A 22,253-nucleotide genomic window follows, 5' to 3' on the forward strand; every position below is an offset into this window, starting at 1 on the left:
AGCGTTAGAAAACATAGAAGAGTCTCAACGGAAGAATGAGGAATACTTTAGCAAAAAGCACAAACCACCACAGTGCTATAAGGAAGGTGACTTAGTGGCTATACGTTACTCTGATACGACCGATAGCGGTAATAAGAAGCTCAATCCTAAATTCAGGGGACCTTACGTCATCCATAAAGTGTTGCCCCATGATAGGTACGTGGTACGCGATGTAGAAGGATGTCAACTCACACAACTACCCTACGATGGGGTTCTAGAAGCGAATAAGTTGCGACGTTGGACCGAGTCCAGTGATTAGGAAATTGAGGGCAATTTATTGTTCAGGATAGCCGAGCTGTAACGTCCGGACTAATATCGCCCACTGTGCACTCAACCCGAACCCCGAACGCAGCGGTATAAACGCGTTATACCTTGACCGCTGGAGCACCCGGTGTGCTAGATGAACTGTCATAGAATAAAGCTCCCTTCTTGGCGCGACATTGAACGAAACAGACGTAAGCCACTGACTTCTGCGTATAATTATTTGTGTGCTCTTCCGAATTGTGCTAAATCTTATTAAAACGGCCAATTAACCTTCCGCCAACCGTAAAACGCTTGGTCGTTACAATGCTTTAAAAAAAACCTTTTTTGGTCTTCAAATTGAATTACTTCGGTTTTGTAAAACGCTTTCGATGCCTCAAAGCAAATTAATTCCTATTTTTGGCCATTTCTTCCATTCCTTTCATCCCATGTGTTTGGGATGAGAAAATGCGATGAAATGCGATGAAATTGGTGCCGCCGAACGGTTCGCTCATCTTTGAACCGCCTTTCGCTAATCTGTTTACCGATACCGCCGGGAACAAAATGATCGTTGCTGGTCGTCGTGCTCCGTCCTGCCGTCGATGAACTTGTCTTTGAGCAGCAAACAGTAGGCAATGGGCAGACAGTAACGAGTGGTGAGACCAAGACTCTGCCGATCGGTTTTTCTAAGCGGCCCTAGTAGATTTTGTTGCTTGTGAGTTGCCACCGACGGTAAAATAGTTGCCCCAAAAAGCGATTAAATTAGTGCGAACTGCTGCTGTAGCTGTGGAAGTGAAGCCGGGAGCGTTCTGGAGAAAAGTACAATGGCGACGAGCAATGTAAAGCTGCCGGATTTGATCAACCGATGGATCGAGGTGCAGAAGAAAGGGACCGAGCTGGAACGAGCAAAGGTCAGTTAAAAGTGTCACAAACGTTGAAACACTTATTTTTAGTATTTCATTTAATTTTACTTCATTTTGGTGCAACAAACACTACCACGTCTTGGAGCGTAGTGCGCCAAACGGTACTGTTAATTAGTATGCGCAGCGACCGGTCCACAGTACGCTCCGAAAAAGGACATCACCGCTTTTGTTGCGTGCGTGCGTGTGTTCGTGCATTCGTGTTCCCCTAAACCTCAGCGATTTTCGACATTGTTCACACTTTTCAGCTTTTTTTTCTTATTAATATTTGCTTGACGGCAACCCCTTTTGGTTCTCCATTTTTAGCCACTCGATATTGACGCAATCAACTTGACGCTCTTGCTGAAATCGATGGGCCTCCGGTTGCAGTACCTGGACTTTGAGACGGAGAAGAGCAATGCCGACAATCTGACGATCACGGTCAAATGCAACCGGTCCGGCATGAGGGCGGAGCTGAGCTACGAGCTGTTGCGGTGCAGCTGCCCCGAGAAAACCGACCAGGAAAGCTCCTTCTGGGAGGTGCAAGGGACGGGCCCGAAGGTGTTTTCCAAGTGTAAAAACAACGCTTCCTCCAACCTGCTGCCGGATGTGTCGGAAAGCTGCGCGCTCGTCTCGAAGGCGATGCTCGCGAACCTGCTCGACTACTACGAGGCCAGCATACGGCAGGTGAAGGAGGGGAAGGAGCAGGCTATGCTTCATTCGCCCCTGAAATCCCCCCGCGTGAAGATGAACGTCGTTAGCCCGGGGCTGACGATCAAGAAACCCTTCTCGACGCCACCGGCCGAGGGGAAATTTTCGTCGCGAATCGAGTCGGTCGCTCCGGTCGGCGGACTGGATGACACCGTGGAGGATGATGGAGGCATCGAAACAAGCACCAAAGAGTTGGAAAAGGACGAACCGGTCGCGGGGAGCAGCGCGTCGTCCAGCCGTCCAGAATCCAGATCAAACACATCGGCCGAGAGTGTGGGAATAAACAATAAAACACACGACCTGGTGAGTACCGACCATCCAGCCAACAAGCCGGTAGTGGATGCGGTTCTCAGTCCCGCCCAGACCAGCGTGGCGGACGACAATGCATACGAGGCGATGAAAACGCTCGTCACCTCGAGCCCCAACGAAAGGCCAGTTGAGGCAGCGGTGGCAGCAGCGGGAGCAGCCACCGACACGCAGCACGATCGAGACCAGAACGTGATCAACTGCCTGCAGGAGGCACGCTGCCAGATCGATATAGCGCTGCTGCTGATGAAAAGCAACACTACGCAAGACCTAACGAACGGTTTCGGGCGAACCATTACGCCCCAGCACGCGTCCGCCGTGTCGAGGAAGTCTTTCCTTACGATGACACCGAAGTTTGCTCAGCCCCGTTCCAGCTCACTGCTAAGCATCGACCGAAAACGCACGCCGGCCGACGTTGGGGTGCCGAAAAAAACATCCTCCGCCTCTTCGCTCCCATCGTCTGGGCCGAGGTTGTCGATTGGCAGTTTGGCCGGGCGTGCAGACACACCGAGACCGTCCGTGGCGCAGGTAAAATGCGTCGCTGCCTTGCGCAAACCCGCTGGTATGATGCGATCACCGGGATTGTCCACAGGCGCACAGCAGTCCACGGTTGGAGGAGGGCTGAAAAAGCCACCGAGCGGCTCTATTGCATCACTGTCCAGTCAACGCAAATCGTTGGCATCGACGGGTGGTACAACCACAGCTAGCGGAAGGTCCATTCCGAAACCGCCGACGTCGTCATCCGGACGCCCTGCGGGTGCTGGTTTGATTCAGCGATCAACGAGTGCATCGTATATAAGCAAGAGATAGGATACAACACGGAGTCTGTTGAAGAAATCGTATTTTTGTAAAACCCATACACACCCGTACGCATGGCGCTCTGCTTGTTTATGTTGCATAAAACTGTAGTTAGTAATTATATTCCAAACAATTGTGTTTATTCGTCCCCAATAAAAATATTGATTTTGTTCCCAAACGGAGATATTTCGTTTCATATTGTTTAAGCTTTAAATTGTAAGGAAATTTAATTTATTCACGAAAAGAATCTGATTTCCAGCAACAGAGAGCGGTTTTATTCAGCGCAACGATTGCTGCTGAATACCCGTCCACATTTCAAACGAGGCACAGTGTAATAGTGTATGTCATTTTTGGCCATAATTCACCATTTCTTGCCTGCTGTCAACAGTTGCGTTGGACAAAAAGCGGAAAACTGTGCAACGAAAACCACACACCACCATTGTGTAAAAAACGCGCTCAATTCTCCGGATACCAAGGAAAACTTGCCGAACCTCAACAAATCTTGCTCAAAATGCCCAAAACCAAGAAACAGGAAAGCTCCACAGATTCCGATACCAGTTTCGAAGATGTAAGACCCGTTCTTCCCTGTTCTCCGCACGCTTTTTTGCGACGCATACTCACTTTAATCTTCCCATTGTTTACCCCATGTGCAGCGTACGCCGGCAAAGAAGCCAAAGTCGACGGAGAAAGCTGCCTCCACGCCCGGCAAGGATCCGAATGTGTTCGAGCTGGACAAAAATCGCAAGATCACGGTAAACGAGTTCAAGGGCAAGGTGTACGTGGGCATCCGGGAGTACTACAGCAAGGATGGGCAGGATTTGCCTTCCAAGAAGGGCATCAGCCTGACGGTGCCACAGTGGAAAACGTTGCTCGAGCACGCGGACGCCATCAACGAGCAGATCAAGAAGTTCTAAAGCTTCGCGCTCAATTCCTTCCGTTGCCCTTTTTTCTCAAGCAAAAAAGCACACCAATGTAAGATCATCCGATTGTTTTGTTAATAAATTACAGCTCTTCTGCGTGGTCGCAGGCGTCCATAGATGGGTTTATAGATATATTCGTTCATATTACACACATTCAGTTACACATCTTTATGCCTAATGAAGTAAGTTGTCGGCTTCCTGCTGCGCCATAGTGTCCCCCAAGGAGCACCGACGGTCCTAAAGGAATGAAATTTAATAATAATCGGCGCATACGATCGTCCCCGTCCATCCGAAACCCCGGTGTGTCGCCCCCAGGCCACCCTGCTTAGATAGTCCACTTAGAGTACATCGCAACCAGTGCGCAAATAGTCAGTATAATTAGGAACGGCAGCCAAGTCTTGATGAAACCGCGCAGCCCGACGTACTTGCCCCTGAAAAACATCCAAAACGCCAGCACCACCATGTTCCAGTTGGTGTACTCTTTGTAGCGCATCAGGGCCAGCGCCATGCCCACGTGCGAATGGCAGTTGTCGCAAAACAGGTTGTGCATTCGCGCACCGTACGTGGCCGACGCTTTGATTACCGATTCGTCCCAGTTCTGGGTGCCGCCGAACGCGTTCGCCGGATGCAGCCGCAGGTAGCGTGTCGGCCGGCCAAACCCCATATTGTCCTCCGACACGAAGTACGGCCCGGCAAAGTCGCGTATCACGCCGTTCGACATGGCGATGCCCATGTGTCCGATGAACGGGAAGAACCAGGTTAGCACCGGGATCGGTGTCCAGACGATGCAGTACGGATATTTGTCATCGGCAAAGTTGATCGGGGGCAGCAGTTCCATCTCGGCAGAGTTGCGCGATAAATCTTCGGATGTATCGCTATGCAGGGACATATTACGTTTTGGTGTGGGTTTCAATCGTATACTGGAATCGTTCGAAGAGAGTAACGCGGTTTAGTGGAATAAGTTGCGCAGGTTTCTACCCGGAATCGTACCTTTTGTTGCACAAAATTAACTTTCTTGCAGAGAAAATGGATAAACGAAATCGGTAGAAAAAGATTTGTTTTGTTGTGGTTTGCTCTTTCGCATTTGACATTTCGATTAGCGCTGTTTACAAGCGCGAGTGCATTACTTCCATGGTCTTATGCGCCGTTTGAATCGGTTTTTGACAGTTATTTTTACGCTGTTTTCGTATTGACATGAGTTTTGATCGCAAAAAAACTAAAATGCTTATTTTGGAACGACTGATTGTACAAAAAACAGTCATTTTTGTTATGAGTCACCTGCGACTCTGCTCGTAAGCTCCCGAACAGATCCCCACCATACCGTATCGGGGGGAGTCACACTCCGCACGCACAATCGAAGCGTGTGGTGCATACTGATGAAGTCCCGGTCATCGCCGTGGGGTTGAATTATTACCTACACCCACACGATCGCCCCATACCGAGCTCGGTCACACGGCGGACGGTGTAAGGAATATTTTGATGAATTATCAATTCTTCACCATCAGAAAGGACACGTTCGGCAGATATGACACGCCGCTCTTTTCGGAGGTCAAGTTCTCCTAATGCATTTTTAATGCAGTGCCCATCTCAACGCAAACGCGATGCCGCGTTCAGCGGCGAGAAGGAAGCAAAACCTTCGGAAGAGCACGATCGGGTCGTTACCAACTGTGTCGTCTAGCGCTAGAAAGAAGTTTTAGCGCCCCCCAAAATAGTAAAAACCGTTGTTTAATGGCGGTACGCGAACTTTTTGAAATTGCAACAATTACATCGGCTTCTTGCGCCAAGATGATCTATATGCGAAGCTGGTAAATATTGGCGCGGGGTGATGCATTGTTTTGCTGGCGCGAAACAGGAGCATGCATACATTGGGCTACAGAGAGTGTTGCGTTAGCCCATGTCCATGGGCTGGCGGGTGGTGGTGGTGTTGTGCTATTGAAGTCTTCTTCAGACGCACGCCCGCACCCAAGGTGCATATTAATCAGGAAGATTGATTTAGCCCTCAAATGTTTACAGCAGCAAGCAGCAACGTAGTAGAGTTCTTCCGAATGACTTTGACGTGGATTACACACTGACCTACCTCGCGCACGGGGCTCGAACGCGATTGCCTATTAATGAGATTTCAAAATATAAAAGTCTAGTTATTGTTCAGAACCACCATCAGTCTTCGCTGGATCGCAGCAGGGTAAGATAATCCGTCCACAACTGACAATGCATCGATACGTAGCGCTGGTAGCCGTTCTGGCCGTCTCGGTAGCCGCCGAAGCTCCCTATCCTGCATCCGGATGGCGTCCGGAAGGGGCACAGTTCCGCTTGCCAACGGAATACGGTGCACCGTTGCTGTTGCTCCAGCCGCAGCCTCGCCGTGTTGAGGTACAAATTACTCGCGAAAACGTACAGTTTGCAGGGCGTCAGATCGCCCAAGAGCAGGTGCCCGTTACAACCACCACCGTTGAACCAGTGACGCAGACGACTCCGGTCACAACAACGACCACCGAGCAGGTAATCTTTACGGTGGATTCATTTCAAATTTAATCGAGCATGGAATACTAACTTTTTCTAATCGACAGGCGGATCTGGATCTACTCAAGGTACAAGGACTCCCGTCGGACCAACGCAAAGACTTCCAGCAGCGTGCCAATCTCCGTCAGCAGGTCGTAAATCGTCCGCTTCCCGCCAACATTGCCCAGCGTCCACTGTTCCCGGTGAGTGGACAACTTCGTGCCCTGCCGGCCGTACGAGGACCTGTATTCCAGCAACAGGTGGCTCAGCAACCGCAAGCTGTGCCGGCTGAAACCTACGGTCCACCGGAGCAGGAAGAAGAGCAGCAGCAGCCGGAAGAGCTACCCGCTACCACTGAGCAGCCTCAGGTGCCGCAAGACGAAGGCGACGATGACTACGACGAGGATGACGCCGGACGTACGGTGGTGGCCGTTTCCAACGCATTCTCCGGGCAGTACTACATTCTGGCACCGGACAACACCCTGCAGCGCGTCATCTACAGTACCATGGTCACGGATGAGGATCGTCAGGTGAATGGGTTTTCCGCCCAGCTGAAGTACTCACCGGTGGATCCTATCCGCGATCCGGTCTACACGTACGACGAACAGGGACAGCTGGTTCGCATCTACAAGAAGTGAGAGATGTTTAACGATTCACGGCATTGATGCGTATCTAAAAGCAATGGCTACCTTTTTTGTTGAATATTTTAAAGTTTTTGAGTTTTTGGCGATGAAGTTCTGTAAAAAAAACGCAATAAATCAAGCAATTGTTGGAAAACAACAAACGTTTCGATGCACCTTGCGTATGGCACACGTCCTTCGCTTGTCAACTCTCCAGCCGTGGTGTATAAACATGCGCATTGACGTTTCGCAATCAAAACAATTTCGCGTGTTTCGTTGCCGGCTAGTTGTATCGAAAAAGTTCCACAAACACGCTGCACAGCCTCCCATATCACGATGGAAGAAAAACAACCGAAAAAGGTTCTGTCCGAGCAGGAACGGCTCGAACTGGCGGCCCAGCTGGACAAGGATCTGGATGCGTTCATAAGCTCGCTGGAGAAAAAGCGCTACACCGAGGGATGGCCGGAAGACCGCTGGGAGGAGGAGATGGCAAAGCATCCGTTCTTCATGCAAAAGTCGCCCGAACCGGGCGAAGAGCTGTCCCCGCTGATGGAGGGGCTGCAGCAGCTAAAGTACGACCCGCAGGAAAACACGGAACAGGAGCTGGCCGATACGTACAAAGAGGATGGAAAGTTTTACATGCAGCACCGCAAGTTCCGCATGGCCGTGCTGAGCTACACGGAGGCATTGCGCTACAAGGTGGGCGATGCGGCGTACAAAGCGATTCTTTACAACAACCGTAGCGCGGCCAACTACATGCTGAAAAACTACCGCACTTCCCTGCAAGATGCACAGAAAGCGCTGGAGCTGAACCCTGACTACGACAAGGCCCGATGGCGTGCGGCACAGTGCGCTTCGGCGCTCGATCGGTTTGAGCTGTGCGTTGAGCTTTGCGACACGATACTGCAACGCGACCCGACGAACACTGCGGCGGTTGAGATGCGCAAGGCTTGCCTTGCGAAAAAAGCCACCCAACAGCGTGACTCCCGGAAGGAGGCGCGCCAGGAGCGGGAGAAGCAGGAACGATGGGACCGGCTCGTGACGGAGCTGAAGAAGCGCATGGTAAAGTTCGAGGAGCGCAAAGCACTCGACGATGAGCGTTTCCTCCGGCCACGGTTGGCACCGCTGGAGGACTTTATGGTTTCGTGCGACGAGAACGGCGTCCTGAGCTGGCCCGTCGTTTTCTGCTATCCCGAATTTCAAACGACCGACTTTCAGCAGCAACTTTTGGAAACCACTACGTAAGCAATGCGCAAGAATCTCAAGCGTCCCAGGTGCTTTCTTATACGAATTTCATTCTTATTTCTTTTCCGCCAGCATGCAAGACGTACTGGAGCAACTGTTCGAGGAGCCGCTGGAGTGTGACAAGGCGGGACTGTATCGTGCGAAGAAAGTGAACGTTTACTATGAAAACAGGATACTCGGGTTGGCCTACTTGGTGGACAAGAGCAAAACTATCCGGGAGATAGTGGCGGAAAGAACGTTCGTCGCGTTTCAAGGGACGCTCACATTTTACATCCTCGTGAAGGGATCGAAGCAGGAGGAATCGTTCATTACGCAAACAAGGATACCGCTGAAAATAGAATACTAACAGGAAACATGCTGGGAAACTTGTGTAAAGTGAGGAAAAGGGGGTGAACACAAAATAATAAATCGATAGAATCGGATTCCACTTACCATACCATCATAATGCTACCGAAATGTACCCTGTATCCATCTCGTTCTGTTTACGCAATGATATTCTTAACTAGGGACGTATCCGCGCAAATAAGTGAAACAAGTCATTGATTTATTAGTGAATTACACATTGTTTTTATTCATATTTTTGTTGCAATATATAATATGCATGCGTTCTATAAGGTTTACTCTGAAGAAACTTTTGCTCAGAAGTAACAAAAACGATTTTAAAATTTTGGTGCTCTTTAAAAAAAACGGCTTGCGTCTTTAAAAAAGACTGTTTGGGATGCAAAAATAACAAAAAAGAAAATCCTGGGAAATAATGAATGGCCGAAAGAGAAAAGAACGCCAAAGATCGAGGTTTTTTTTTATCTTTTACGTAAAAAGTAAGCTCTTTTTCTCCGATGATAAATGATAGCTGTTTTTTTTAAACAAAGTGACAACACGGTTCACCGCAATGGAACAGTTGGAATAATTTAAGGATACTCAAATGGAAATGGAAAAGTATTATTAGGTGACGTGTCATTTTCAGCTCATTCTACAGAATCGGCTCAAGAGTTGACTGTATAGTGTGATTGGATGAAACCATAAAACAACTCAATTAAGGTGCGCTAAAAACTTGATGAAATTGGGGTATCGCGGTACGCGCTTCTGTCTTCTGGCGGGAAGAACACAAGCGTACGTACATCGAAACACGCTGGTTTTTTTGTATGAATTTTCACAGCATCGTGACGACGATCACAACACAACCCTTTTCCCCGAGGGAGGTTGCCGCTGATTCTCTCTTTCTCCTTTTCTCTCTCACTCTCTCCCTAGCCTCATTACTGTGTCCTATCGATCTGCCTCTGCACTCAAACACACCACGATATTATCTCCAGACGACACCAACGAGAGGATGTAGTAGTAGTTGTAGTAGTGGTGATAATTTGGGGCATTATTGTTATATAACCAGGGAAACAATGTTCGGCAGTTTTGGCCCCAGCTTCTAGCCAAATTTGTTCTTGTTTGCCATTTTGTTTCGATTTCAACTTTCTACTTTTTTCAGTAAGAGAGGGGTGGTGGTAGTGTACTTTTTTTATCCTATCTTTAAGATGATAACAAATCGACATCTGCAGTGTAATTGTATATAATTTCTGTTGCTTCTATTTCGATTTTTTTTCTGTTGGTATGTGGTTGATTGGATTATTTTTTGTTTTCCCGGCATTTTCTCCCTTTGCTAATCGTCTTCAGTGAAGCATAAACCTTCGCGTTATTTCATCGATCGATTGTAGAATTTTGCAATTGATTTTAACTAACGTTTGTTGATTTGTTTTTTCTTGTTGCTGTTGTACGAGAAAGAAATTCACTCCACTAGACAGGAAGGTAACACATTACTTCTTGAAAGAAACACGTGATCGCGACCGACCACGTGTTCGTTTTTACTTTTGTTGTCTCGTGAAAGGGAGTGGGGGTGAGGGTTTTGTTATTTCTTTGTTTTGCTCAAAAACGGGCAGCAGAAAAAATACTACAAAATATTACAACAACGAATGTCTGTGTGTCCAGGTTGTCCAACACACGTCGCGTATCAAGACGATCAGTTTGCGCAACCACAGTTGCGCGCATTGAGGTTATTCTGTCTTGCGTCGTCGTGTGTTTTCTTTTGGCTGGTGACCTTCTATCCAGTTCAAAACATACACCACACTTTTTACTACCACCCAACCCAATCCTTGCGGGATGCAGGCTGTGTTGTTGGCTTCTTTGGCCTGACCTGTCCTTCTTCTGGTGTAAGGTATTATATCGGTTGAGATCCTAATCCATTCGTGTTTGGAACTTTTGGAAGCATGGGCTGTGTTTGCCTGCTCTTTCCTCAACTGTAAGCGTATCGGGCTTCTTTCTGTTTTTTTCCCTAATTTTCCCTCCTTTTTCGAGACCTTCGAGCGAAAACGGATTGCATTTAAGCAATAGCAATAATGGTTTTCACGTTGTTCTTACTTGTCTCTGTTTCACGTTTGCTAGGAATTGTCCCCCTTGTTTCCCACTTTTTCTTGTTGATGTTGTTGTTGTTGTTGCTTCGGTGTACATGCATGTTTAGTAGTCGTGAGTGTATGTGTGGTTGTGTTTTTGTCTGTGTTTTACTGATGTGTTTTTACATATTAACTTTAAATATAAAATATCACAATGGTACATTTTTTTCTCGCCTCTCGAGCGCGTTCACATTCAGCGTTCTAGTGTTTTCACAAAAATATATTTGTATTTTTTTGTTTTCTTTCATTTGTGTTCAATAATACCCTGGCCAGTGGAACAAAAAACAACACGGAACAGCTTTCATCTTTCTTGGGGCTCGCGCGCACAATCCCACATACATATCCGCGCGAACACGCGGTTCAACTGCATCAGCATGCGCCACCTTTGGCCGACACACGACACACCGTGTGTGCTGCTGGGTCATGCTGGTGCGTAGAGTGTGTTTTTGCGCCAAAGGTGCATCATCTTGTAACCCTTGGGCGCTATAAAACACAGAGCATTTTTCTTCTCTCAGAGAGTTTGTCTGAAATTGATTACAATATTGATGTGTGTGTGTGTGTATAGCAGAGTTTCATTCAGGTTTCCCCTGCTGCTAATACAACGTTGTAACTCTTCCCTGTTTTAACAATTTCGATGCTTTCTCTTTTATAAAACCATGATCAGTGAAATTGATCATGGTTGTTGTTTGCTACTTGATGTTTGCTGCAGCATATGCTTTGATGAATGGTGATCGGTTGGGGGTAGGCAGGTCACCACCGACCAATGAATCTTGAGCGAGGGGGAAGGTACTTTTGGTATAGACTTTATCATCTCAATTTACTGTGGGCGTCTTTCGAACGGGAGTAGAATTCTAAATTCAACAGTATTCCCATTTTTCCTTGCACAAATTATCACATGTTTTCTCAGGGAACGATCGAGAAATGCAGTCAGACTTAATGTGTTTTCGTTATCCTTTGCTTTCCCTCCCCCCTCCTTTCTTGTCTAAACCAATTGAGATCAATCAATAAGATGCAACTTACTTTGTGTGAGAGAATTGCTTCTATTACTTTCCCGATCATGTGTTATCACGGTTTCCCCGTTGCAGTTGCGTGTTTTTTTTTCTATGGAACTATAACAACATCGTTCCATTCTTAGGCACGCAAGCAAATCATTAAATTGTATTCGCGCGCGCGCGTGTTCCGTACTATTTATGTTTCACTTAGGATTTTTAGACTTAGACGCCTCTTTAAAAGCGCACAAACATGTTTTTAACGGTTTTGCAATCATATTTCGGCTACATGTTTCGTCTTTTTCATTTGCTCGTACGCTTTCAGATTAGATTCAAGCAATTGTAATTAGTTGTGTTTTGCTCTTATGCATTTTTCGTTTGGTTATTTTGTGAAAACTCTTTGATCGCTGTTTGCTTCTTGATTTCAGAGACACCGAAAAGCAAAAAAGGTCGTTTTCTGTCGGTTGCGTTCGTCCATCAACAGAATGGGTTTTTTTTTGCCTTTCCCTTTGCTAAATGTATTATTGGCGATATCTTACGCTTTTTGTTACTCATGCAAAATACATCTTATTTCACTACCTTTTTTCTGCGCCCTCGCTCTTCTTTTCGCCCAGCAGAGCATAGACATACATACACACAGCCACCACACTCATTATTGAAGTAAGTGTTGAAAAGGGCAAATCTGCGCCGCTTATCAATTATCTTTCTGCAGCGTTCGTCACTCTTTTGCAGCTTCCCGAACGTGTCCTAACGTTTGTTGTTTTTCTCTTTTCCCTACGCTTTCATTTTTCTCTAGTGCGTGAGTGTGTGTGTTCAAGCTAAATCAACGAGACTTTCCGGTTTGAATTACGCGCTTTTACGATACAAACAACAAATGAGACAATGACGTTTTCCTCTAACTGTGTACCAATATAATGCGTTACAAAATTAATAGTGCCCATATGTCGTGCCGTTTCTGTAATTTCCGTAGGGGTTTCTAATAGTTGACTAAACTTTCTTGCACTGCGACGAGAGCGCGTTGTTTTTTTCATCTTTTTTCTCTATATCACATGAAGAATTATATCGTTTTCTTTCAGCTTTGATCAGTAGTAGTAGTTTTGATGAAATTCTTGAGGACAGAACTCTCTGTACGACAACTTTTGCCTGTTTTTCTCGTTAGTGTTGGTTTCAAATTGTGAGACTCATTATTCTGAACCATGCTTTTTCGGACCCAGCAAAGAGTCTATCTTTCCACCAGTTCGTTTAATGTTGAATGATCGCTTCTAAAATTCAGAAAAATAACTTAAAACCTATCCTATTAAAAACAACCCCTTAACTTTACGCATGCTGTGTGTGCAATAATCGGTGTGGTAGAGATGTAAAACAATAGAAAATAATATGGATGTGAATGATGGTGGCGCGCGTGCCAGAAGGTCTTTTTTGCTGTCCCTTTTGTGATTAGACGCACTGCACCGAATACAAAAATTCGTCTCATCGGTTATACACAACACATCATTCGGTTACAAAGCTGCCATTCGATCAGAACTGATGTTTCGTTTTCCGTTCCGCTCCAAACTGAGTGACAACTGTTTTTTTTCCGTAGAGAATCGATTGCTCTCAATATTCCGTTCTGTTCATTTGGGTAGTATTTCTCTTTTCTCCTATGCTCATGATCGTTCTTACACATGCGCGATCGTCGATGCTTTTAAAAGTTCATAATAGCAATGATGAAAATCATTTGGTTCCGTTTGATTGCAGAAAAAGTGTGTTTTGTTGTGTAAACTTTGACGCATGTTCGATTAATCCATTAAAGACATCATATATTATTATAACGCTAGATAGCTGGTTGCAGCTAAGACATTAATATTTCGTGGTTGCCGTTTTTGTTATCTTCGCTTTCAATTAGCAATTGGCCGCAACGTGTTTTATTGATTATATTCCATTTTTACCCAAATACCAACGAGTTTTAGAGAGAGTGTGGAACGATACACTAATCATTAGCTCGGTCACAAGCGGTCCACACCTCGATTAATAGTACAAGAGGTTACCAGTAAATTGTCTCTTTAAACGTGAAAGTGTGTGCGCTTCAGCCAAATGAGCGAAAAGAAAACACTTTATATTCCAGCTTTCTTTTTTTTAAACATTGACCTGCCTTCCAGTTGTGTTGTGTTTGTTGGAAAATATATCATTCACGTTGCAATCTTTGCTGCGGTTTAACTTTTTCTCTTTAGAGTTGCTTAATTAACGCTGCGTTTCTTCATAGCACGCACACACATACACAAACACACTTACTTAGTTGGTAGATAAGGTTAAGCAAATTATGCACGTACGTTACACATGTAGTAGGGTTTTACAAATTTATCAAACGACTTGTTCATTCTACTCTCTTCGAATGTGTTTGCTTGTTCGTTCTGTTTCGCTCTTTCAGTTGGATTGTTTGACTGTTGCATTTTCAAACTCTATGTTCCAGTTGTTACACATTCAGTAATTTCAATAAACTTACTTTGCTGTAGTATGTTGCTGCTCTTCGTTTGTGTAACATTTCGACGAGCTGTTGAAATTATCATCGAACAGGCTAATTTTCTTCAATGTCTAATGTTTCCTGTTACCTATCTTCCTCTCCGAGCATGTCACAATGCTTCGACTTGTTGCGACAATTACTAATACCTGTGGTTCAGATATTACACTCTAAGCTTCATGTTTTAGGGGATTTAATCAAGCATTCTTCGTGTAAGGGTTCCCGCGTTTTTATGTGTCATTTTTCCAACATTAAACGCATTCGTTTGAAAGTGTTTTGCTCTTGTTGGAAAATAAACCAAACCAAGCCAAAAGGGTTCGATGCGTTTGTGTAGAAAATAAATACTGGTACACAAAACGCAACACCGTCTCGTGTTGTTCTACAACAGACGTTTGTGGCAAGTGCAAAGAGATTTGATCTGATCCCGACTGTACGAAGTAGTGTATGCAAATAGTAACGCTGGATTTTCTTCCTACAGCGACAATCTTACGGCAGAGTGGATCATTATTTAGGGGCCCTGTTTTTCTTTTTCATTTCCTCAACCAAGTGTGTTTGCATAACGTTTAACACAAACACAATAAGAACCGCCCCGTAATCTAGCCTTGGTGTGTTTTATCATTTTTCCTCGTTTTCCCAAAAGAGAGGCGAGCATACATTACTATTTTAAAGTGGCAAGCAAGCTGCTGCTACCCCCGATAGAGGTTGATGCATTTCGTTTTGCCAAGTGTCGTAAGTGAACGTCTCCCATCGTGCAGACAACGGGGAAGAAAAAATAAAAATTAATTTAGCTTCTACGCTTTCTAGCTGTTGTTACTACACTGTACTTTGCTTACAATGCATTCAGTCTCTTCCCAGTGCACGCTCTAGCCGGTGTAGATTGTTGTGTCCGCTCATATTACACGGTCGGTTCTTCCTCCGTTTTGTTGACGGATGACTTTCTTGTGCTTCTACTATTTCAGCTGTTTGCACAAAAGGTCGCCAAAAACGGCTGTTCTACATACTCCGACAGTAAAGAGACAGCAACTGTTACGGTTGTGTCCGATGCAAGAGAATGTTGCTTTTAATGCAGTGTGTGTTTTTGTTTTTGCTATCGTCGTCTGCATCAAAGGGTTGGTGGGTTCATTCGTATTAGGATTGTAGCCTACACATTGTATACTTAAAAAAGAGTGCGTATTCGAATCGCTTCAGTCTGCCGGTTCAATCTGCCTCGACAGAACAACGTGCGCCAACGCTCTCTCGCGCTCTCTAAATTGTCCATCCTTTTCCCGAGTTTCTCTGCTCAGTCCGGGAAAATATGTTGCAATTTATGCAGGACGTTTCGATCTACACACACACACGTTTAGCTCACAGGCCGCTGGAATACTTTAAAGAAAAGATGTTTTACAACTAAATGGCTAAATACAGTAGAGCGCTCAAAGTTTCACAACTTTCCAACATTTGTCTCTTTTGCATACTTGTATAAACATCAATAAGAACTGCACAAAATGGATATTCCTTTAGCCATTTGAACAGAATCAGTACATTGATCAAAGCAAATACTAAAAAGCAGAATAGATTTTTCTTTTACGCAATTTTTTGCTCGCCATGTGTGCGTGTGTCCATGTGTTTCGCTCTCACACAGCATACATTTTTATTACTTTGGCCTCCGTGAGCAAAAAGTCCCTGGGGTCGTCCTGCGCTCGTCCGGAGAGAGTAGCATTGAATAAGGAACACGAGAGATTCGATCACAGTTTACAGAAGGCATTTTGTTTGCAGTGACGGGGGTGACTCCCCGCCCTTTTCATGCTAGAACATTGGAAGATCCCAGAGGTTCCTCACAGGTTCGTGCGGTTTCCGGCACACACCAGGGCGCAAAATTCGTATGCACTCGCGTTTGGTGCATTAGCTCTTGCTATAGGGAGCGAGAACCGCGCTTAAGAACCTATGCCCTTTGTTCAGGGGATTCCTGTTCGTTCGTTCTGACTAGATAGTAATGTGCGAGAGGCTTTGAAAGCGTCGCTAAGAAGCGTGTGTGTGTTTGTCCGTTCAAACGTAGTTGATGGGACCTCTTTTCAAATACGTTGTAAATGAGAACCTGTAACACAGGCGCACAGGGACGTACGCTTTGTGTAATACTTGTGTGTGTCCGGCCCGATTTTAGAAAATAGTTACTCTATCAACAATCAATAGAACGTAAAAGTACAGTTTATCTAATCATGCTCGTTTTGGGTTTCCTTGGATATTCCCTCTTCCTTGTGTATGTAGGATCATCCCCATATGCTGATTTCGTACGCAATATCAACGCAACAGCATATTATTGCAGGGTTTCTTTAGCGATCCAGCTATCATTTTCGTTACAGGTACGTACTTGACTGGAAGGTAGAATATGTGTTTTGTTACTAGGCGGCGATGCCAACTTCTTTGTCGGAGTGTAAGGGAATGTATCTGATTAACTATTGCGGGAGGTGGGGTATTGATTTGTGGTTGAACAAGGGATTGGTTAGGAAATGTAATTTAAATTGTTTCTTTGGTTGTCAAAAAAAAACGCTTTGATAACCACACATTTCCCAGGAGAATGCAAACACAGCTTTACTCGCTGCTGTTTCCACAACTCCACCAGGTATCACACCAGTACATCTGTGAAAAATGAACTGAGCTGCCTGATGTGCTGTTTCCCTAGTTTTTGCAACTAATGTGGCTCGCCATCTCTTTTCACCTAACCAAATTAATGTGCTTCCCTGCCATTTGTCACATTATGATCCTTCAAATTGCCGTATTGCGCTGTATTATTGTGGCATTTGGTTAACAATTTATTAACCACGAAACTAACGGTTCAAGAGATTCAGTTCTGTTTTCCTCTGATGTAGTAACTGCGGGCTGCGTAAATAAATGGGAATGGCTATAATATACACCAAACGATTGTCGAAAGAACAGAAAAATAGAACAATTCTGCATCTGCGTTCAATGTCCGAATTGATTTCCGTTACAGTTTCGATTTAAAATAAAATGGTCTTCCAGTAACTCGCTGCGCATAATAAGAATTGCGATTCGAGGGAAAAACTTTACGCATTTCCTCTCCCCCGATGCAGCCAGAGAGTAAAAGCAAGGGAATGATTGAACTTTCCATTCCAACACCCATTTCTGCTAAAATGCTTTTCTCCACTTCAACAATCAGCTTTAGGATTAGAGAGTTCACCTGTCTTGGAAGTCTTATCTTTCCCTCGTTCTTTGTGTGACAACAATTCCATCCCACCACGCACCGGTGTGGATGTGATTCGTAGAAATTCGAATGAGCGTTCGTTTAACAAAGTTGCTTGCTAAAGCTACCGGAATGTTCGACGTGTATCAGAGCAGCAGCCGCGAGCCACGAGCCAGCGTCTGATAGTGTTCCTGCTCCACGCCGAACAAACCGCGTAGTTGTACGGGTGGGCACGCTTGCCCTACGCACGTGTGTACCAGGCGTTCGTATGGTTTCATTACATCTAAGGATTATTATATTTGCTTGTAATAAGGAAAGAATAAACGCAAAAATTCAAAACTAATTGTATATCGTATATACTCGCTCCGCGATCGCTGCTGCTTTTCCGTTCACTCTTACAGTGTGTGCGCCGCTCTGCTCGCTTCCACAAAGCCCTATCATCTTTCTTCGCTCTGCTTGGCGGCCCTATTCAATCCTTGGTTGCAGCGCGTGCGTACACGAGTCAAATGTGTATCTCATCATCTTCCAATAGCTCCTCATACAATCGTTTGCAAAAAGGTTATATAGTGTTAATAATAGTAATATGTTCCTGCGATCAGACGTTTCGGCAACGCAAGTTTCGTATCTTCCGATATGGTGTGTGATTAAGGGAAAATAAACAGTAGAGAAGATTAATCATGTTCCGTTTCGTTACCTGGGTGGAAGTGTGTCAAAAATGTCCCACCTACTTTCTGGGCGGACGGGTGGGTGGGCCAATCTATGCTCCTAACCGCGCGCGACAGTTTCTTCGCCCTCTTCGCGTCTGATACTAAACCGAAAAACCGAAACATTCAACATGTATGTGTTGCGGTTGCTGCGGCCTCGCGCGAGCCGCTCGATTTTCTACGTACTATTTAGAAATGGTTGGATAAATAAGGGAAGATGCTAAAAACTAACCTTGCTTTCTCTCTCCGATCGTGCTTGTTGTTGCGTGAAGGGTGTTACGCGTGTGGTGGCAGCAGCAGCAGCAGCAGTTTACTGCTGGACTGGCGGCACGACTGGGGCCGCCTGGGCCTGCGGTGGTGGCGGTGGAGCGGTAGCCGCCGGGTACGGATAGTAGGTGGCGGTGGCCGCCGTTATCGGGTACGAAGCCTGGTACTGCAGTCCCCCGGTCGGATCGAATCCGGTGAATCCGGCCGGCGCACCCGTTGGAATGGTTTGGCCGGCGGCAGCCGCGGCAGCGGCCGCAGCCAGCTGCGGATACTGATGGCTTGGGTTGGCCGGTCCGGCCGCGTAGCTGTTGTTGTACTGCTTCGGCGGGTAGGTGCCGCGACCGTTTTGCGGCTTCGGCGTGCCGTCCATGTTGAACTGGCCGCCGTTCGGGTTGTACCGGCCGCCGGGCTGCGAGCCGGGCTGCATCGCTCCCGGACCGCCCTGGTGTGCTTTGTTCTGGTAGTAGCGCATGCCACCGCCCGGTGCGGCCGCGGTCGCACCACCCGCAAACAGCGCCGTGTAGTCATCGAACTGGCCCGGGTAGATGTTCTTCGGGTGGTAGGCAGCGCGGAGCTGCGCCTGCTGCGCTTCGTACATCTGCGGGCCGGACGCGACCGCGGCCGCCTGCGGCGACTGTGGCGAGTGGGACTGGTAGCCACCCGGGCCGCCCATCATTGCCGGCCCATTCGGACCCTTGTTCCAGTTGTTCTCCCCGCGGTACATGCCGTTATCGCGGAACTTGTTCTGCATACCGCCGCCACCGAACTTGTTCTGCATACCGCCCATCATGCCGCCCTGCATGCCACCGCCGTACTTGGGCGGGCCGCCGAATCCACCGCCACCGTTGAACGGCGGCCGGCGCTGGTAGCTGCCCATGCCGCTGCTGCCTCGGTAGCCGGTCTGCGTCGAGTAGCGTAGTCGTCCGCCCTTGCCGCCCGGTGCCTGCTTCGCCATCTCGACCAGCTCCACCGTCGGCTGCTGGCCGGCCTCCTCCAGCACGGAGAGCAGCTCTCGCGCCTGGCGTCCGTTGTTTGGTGTGAAGAAGGTGTACGCAGTGCCGTACTGCGAGCAGCGTCCCGTGCGCCCAATACGATGGATGTAGTCCTCCGACGAGTTCGGATAGTCAAAGTTGATCACGTACTTGACGTCCTCCACGTCGAGCCCGCGAGCCGCGACGTCGGTCGCCACCAGGATGGTGCTCTTGCCATGCCGGAAGTCCTGCAGCACGTAGTCACGCTCCGTCTGGCTCTTGTCACCGTGGATCGACGTAGCCCCGTATCCGTCCCGCACAATGTTCTTCAGCAGATCGTCCACCTTCTTCTTCGTCTCGACGAAGATGATGATCTTGTTCGTCGCATCCGAGGTGGCGATTTCCTTCAGCAGCTTCAGCAGCTTGCCCTCCTTCTCGTTCTCCTCGCACACGTCCACGATCTGGTGGATGTTGTGGTTCGCGGCCAGGCTGAGCGAGCCGATGTTGATCTGGATGTAATCGCGCAGGAAGTCTTCCGCCAGCGTCTGTACCTCCTTCGGCCAGGTGGCGGACCACATCAGCACCTGCCGATCAGGGCGAATCTGCTCCACGATCTTGCGGATCTGCGGCTCGAAGCCCATGTCCAGCATCCGGTCGGCCTCGTCCAGCACGAGGTATGTGCAGCGGCGCAGATTGGTGATGCCACGCTCGAGGAAATCAATAAGACGACCGGGCGTAGCAATCACTACCTCAACACCGCGCTCCAAATCACGCACCTGATTTGAGAAGGGCAAATAAGTAAAAGTGATGGGTATTAGATGATTTAATAGAGGTTTGAGAGATCTAAAATAGTGGACGTTAAAAAGTTAAAAAAGAAAAGAAAATTCAGAATAATTTATTGAAGAAGTTTGGTAAATAATGACTAAAAGTTCCATATTACAAAAGAGAAAAAGAAAATCTTTAAAAAACTCAGATTATCAACAAAAAAACTATTTTGTTTAAGTGCGAAAGTGTTAGTGATTTCGTGTACGATCAATAATTAAGGGAAGAAAAACAACAACAACAATTTCGATCACTAACACCAACACAACGAACAGTAACAGTGCGCCCCAATCGATAATTGTGCAACTGTAACGCTAGTTGCAAACAACCTTGTAAAACAACTAATAAACTTTCTACATACCTGCGGTCCCTTCAGTGCTCCGCCAAACACGCACGTGTAGCGAATGTTGGGCTTCGAATGGTTGCCAAAGTCCCGCACCACGGTTTGGATCTGCTGCGCGAGCTCACGCGTTGGTGCAAGCACCAGCACGATCGGTCCCTCGCCGCGGCTGAGCGGCTTCTGGTGCGAGATGTGCACCAACCCGGGCAGCATGTAGGCGAGCGTTTTGCCCGAACCGGTCTGCGCAATGCCCACCATGTCGCGGCCGCTCAGCGCAATCGGCCAGCCCTGCGACTGGATGGCGGTGGGGCGCGGGAAACCCTGCTTCTTGATTTCCGTCATCACGTACTCCGGGAAGTTGCCCTCCTCAAAGTTCTGGCATGGGTGCGGCACGTTGTTGCCCATGACCGTGATCTGCATCTGCTCGCGGAACGTCTGCACCTCCTCGGCCGCCCGGCCCATCACGCTCGGGTGCGGCACGTAGAAATCCTTCTGGAACGGTTCCAGATTTTCCCACATTGGCTTCATCAGGTTCTGGCCCGGGTACTTGGCCTTCAGCGACTGGATCTTCGCCCGGTCGTCCTTGTTGAACCCGTTGTAGTCCGAGCGCATACCGCCGTACCCGTTGCGATTGCCCATGCCGTAGCCGCCACCCATTCCCGGGTTCGTGGTCGGGTACTTCTTGGGGCCGCCGAACGTGTCGAACGGCTTGTCGTCACCGTACGGCTTGCTGCCACCCGGTCCGTACATCTTCGGTCCACCAAAGTCCTTCTTGGGCATGGTTCCCGGCTGGCCGCCGAAAGCACGGTTGCCGCCACCGCCGAACTTGTTAAATCCACCCGGTCCGACACCGTTGATCGCATTCTGCTGGTACATCGGCTTCGGTCCACCGAACGCGTTCGCGTTGAACGGCGGAATCGAGGGAGGGCCCTGCTTGTTCATGAAGTGCGGCGGCTTGGTGCCCGGCTGGCCAACGTAAAAGTCGTTCTTTTCCGGACGCGGTCCGCGGAAGCCACCCTGGTGCGGTTGTGCTGTGCCTTGGAACTGCATTTTATTGGTCGTTTGATTCGTTTACTAAACCAGGTACTGTGGCAAAAATGGCTGCTGCTGCTGCTTTCGGGATAGTTTTATGCTAAGCTGTGACTTGTGCGCAATCGATATAAAATGGGACTCTGCTTTGCTGTGGGGCTCGTCGTCGTCGTCGTCGTCTGCAAAACTCTCGATCTGGTGCTCTCTTTTCTTCCTTCCTATTTGCTTATACGCTAACTGCCTGTCTCTGTCTTTCTCTCTGCTAGTTATGTACTGCAATGGCGGCGATATGGGAAGCGAAGAAGAAAAAATCTAATGGCCGTAGCGCAGAGCGTGCAAATTTTCAAGCCCCGTTTTTACTTACGTAAAACCTCTTCGATGTTGGTTCCGCACACTTTTCCGATACTCTGGCGTATGGGCTGTCGATTGATCGGATTTTCACGGCACGGGACACTGGAAATTATGAGATATTCCAATTTTTATTCACACCATACCACGGAACACCTTCACGGATCGAAGAGAGAAAGCAGAGAGTGGAAAAAAAATAAAAAGTCACACTCGTAGGAAAAATCCATTCCCGAAGATGGCCGAAGTGCGGCCGGAGTGGTGAGTTTCGGTTCGGCTCATCGGTGCCGAAGTTTGACAAGGTAAAAACAGACTTTCAGCCAGTTTGTTTTCCTTAAAATTAAGGTTTAGAAGAAAGAATATTTCAAAATATGCGTGTACAATTTATAACAAAAATAC

At 47.4% G+C, this 22,253-nt stretch overlaps 6 protein-coding genes across 7 annotated transcripts; 4 read left to right on the plus strand and 2 right to left on the minus strand.

The window, feature by feature from the left end:
- The first annotated feature begins 798 nt into the window (after nucleotides 1-798).
- LOC120899660 (mucin-5AC-like) lies at nucleotides 799-3,175 on the plus strand. The gene is made up of 2 exons (XM_040305750.1): nucleotides 799-1,190; nucleotides 1,506-3,175. The coding sequence occupies exons 1-2, from the start codon at nucleotides 1,104-1,106 to the stop codon at nucleotides 3,003-3,005; spliced, it is 1,587 nt and encodes a 528-aa protein (XP_040161684.1). The 5' UTR covers nucleotides 799-1,103; the 3' UTR covers nucleotides 3,006-3,175.
- Nucleotides 3,176-3,382: 207 nt separating this feature from the next.
- On the plus strand, nucleotides 3,383-4,029 carry LOC120899668 (RNA polymerase II transcriptional coactivator). The gene is made up of 2 exons (XM_040305764.1): nucleotides 3,383-3,561; nucleotides 3,647-4,029. Exons 1-2 carry the CDS (start codon nucleotides 3,505-3,507, stop codon nucleotides 3,905-3,907), a joined length of 318 nt encoding a protein of 105 aa, XP_040161698.1. The 5' UTR covers nucleotides 3,383-3,504; the 3' UTR covers nucleotides 3,908-4,029.
- LOC120899667 (transmembrane protein 222) lies at nucleotides 3,980-5,027 on the minus strand. Its single transcript, XM_040305763.1, has 2 exons — nucleotides 4,904-5,027; nucleotides 3,980-4,833 (listed from the first exon to the last, which is right to left on the minus strand). The coding sequence occupies exons 1-2, from the start codon at nucleotides 5,002-5,004 to the stop codon at nucleotides 4,239-4,241; spliced, it is 696 nt and encodes a 231-aa protein (XP_040161697.1). The 5' UTR covers nucleotides 5,005-5,027; the 3' UTR covers nucleotides 3,980-4,238.
- A 606-nt stretch (nucleotides 5,028-5,633) lies between these two features.
- Nucleotides 5,634-7,192, plus strand: LOC120899665. Its single transcript, XM_040305757.1, has 2 exons — nucleotides 5,634-6,412; nucleotides 6,481-7,192. The coding sequence occupies exons 1-2, from the start codon at nucleotides 6,122-6,124 to the stop codon at nucleotides 7,048-7,050; spliced, it is 861 nt and encodes a 286-aa protein (XP_040161691.1). The 5' UTR covers nucleotides 5,634-6,121; the 3' UTR covers nucleotides 7,051-7,192.
- Nucleotides 7,193-7,292: 100 nt separating this feature from the next.
- Nucleotides 7,293-8,729, plus strand: LOC120899662 (DNA polymerase interacting tetratricopeptide repeat-containing, protein of 47 kDa). Its single transcript, XM_040305753.1, has 2 exons — nucleotides 7,293-8,273; nucleotides 8,350-8,729. The coding sequence occupies exons 1-2, from the start codon at nucleotides 7,369-7,371 to the stop codon at nucleotides 8,621-8,623; spliced, it is 1,179 nt and encodes a 392-aa protein (XP_040161687.1). The 5' UTR covers nucleotides 7,293-7,368; the 3' UTR covers nucleotides 8,624-8,729.
- A 91-nt stretch (nucleotides 8,730-8,820) lies between these two features.
- On the minus strand, nucleotides 8,821-22,053 carry LOC120899655 (ATP-dependent RNA helicase dbp2-like). Of its 2 annotated transcripts, XR_005739086.1 has the most exons (4): nucleotides 21,874-22,053; nucleotides 20,502-21,782; nucleotides 18,313-20,094; nucleotides 8,821-18,184 (listed from the first exon to the last, which is right to left on the minus strand). XR_005739086.1 is itself a non-coding variant. In XM_040305730.1 (3 exons), the coding sequence occupies exons 2-3, from the start codon at nucleotides 21,528-21,530 to the stop codon at nucleotides 18,391-18,393; spliced, it is 2,733 nt and encodes a 910-aa protein (XP_040161664.1). In that variant the 5' UTR covers nucleotides 21,531-21,782; nucleotides 21,874-22,053; the 3' UTR covers nucleotides 8,821-18,390. The 2 variants fall into 2 exon arrangements, 1 of the variants encoding a protein (XP_040161664.1); XM_040305730.1 differs by having other exon boundaries at nucleotides 8,821-20,094.
- Nucleotides 22,054-22,253: the final 200 nt, after the last annotated feature.

Source organism: Anopheles arabiensis, chromosome 3 (assembly GCF_016920715.1).
Source record: "Anopheles arabiensis isolate DONGOLA chromosome 3, AaraD3, whole genome shotgun sequence".
NCBI classification, from domain to species: domain Eukaryota; kingdom Metazoa; phylum Arthropoda; class Insecta; order Diptera; family Culicidae; genus Anopheles; species Anopheles arabiensis.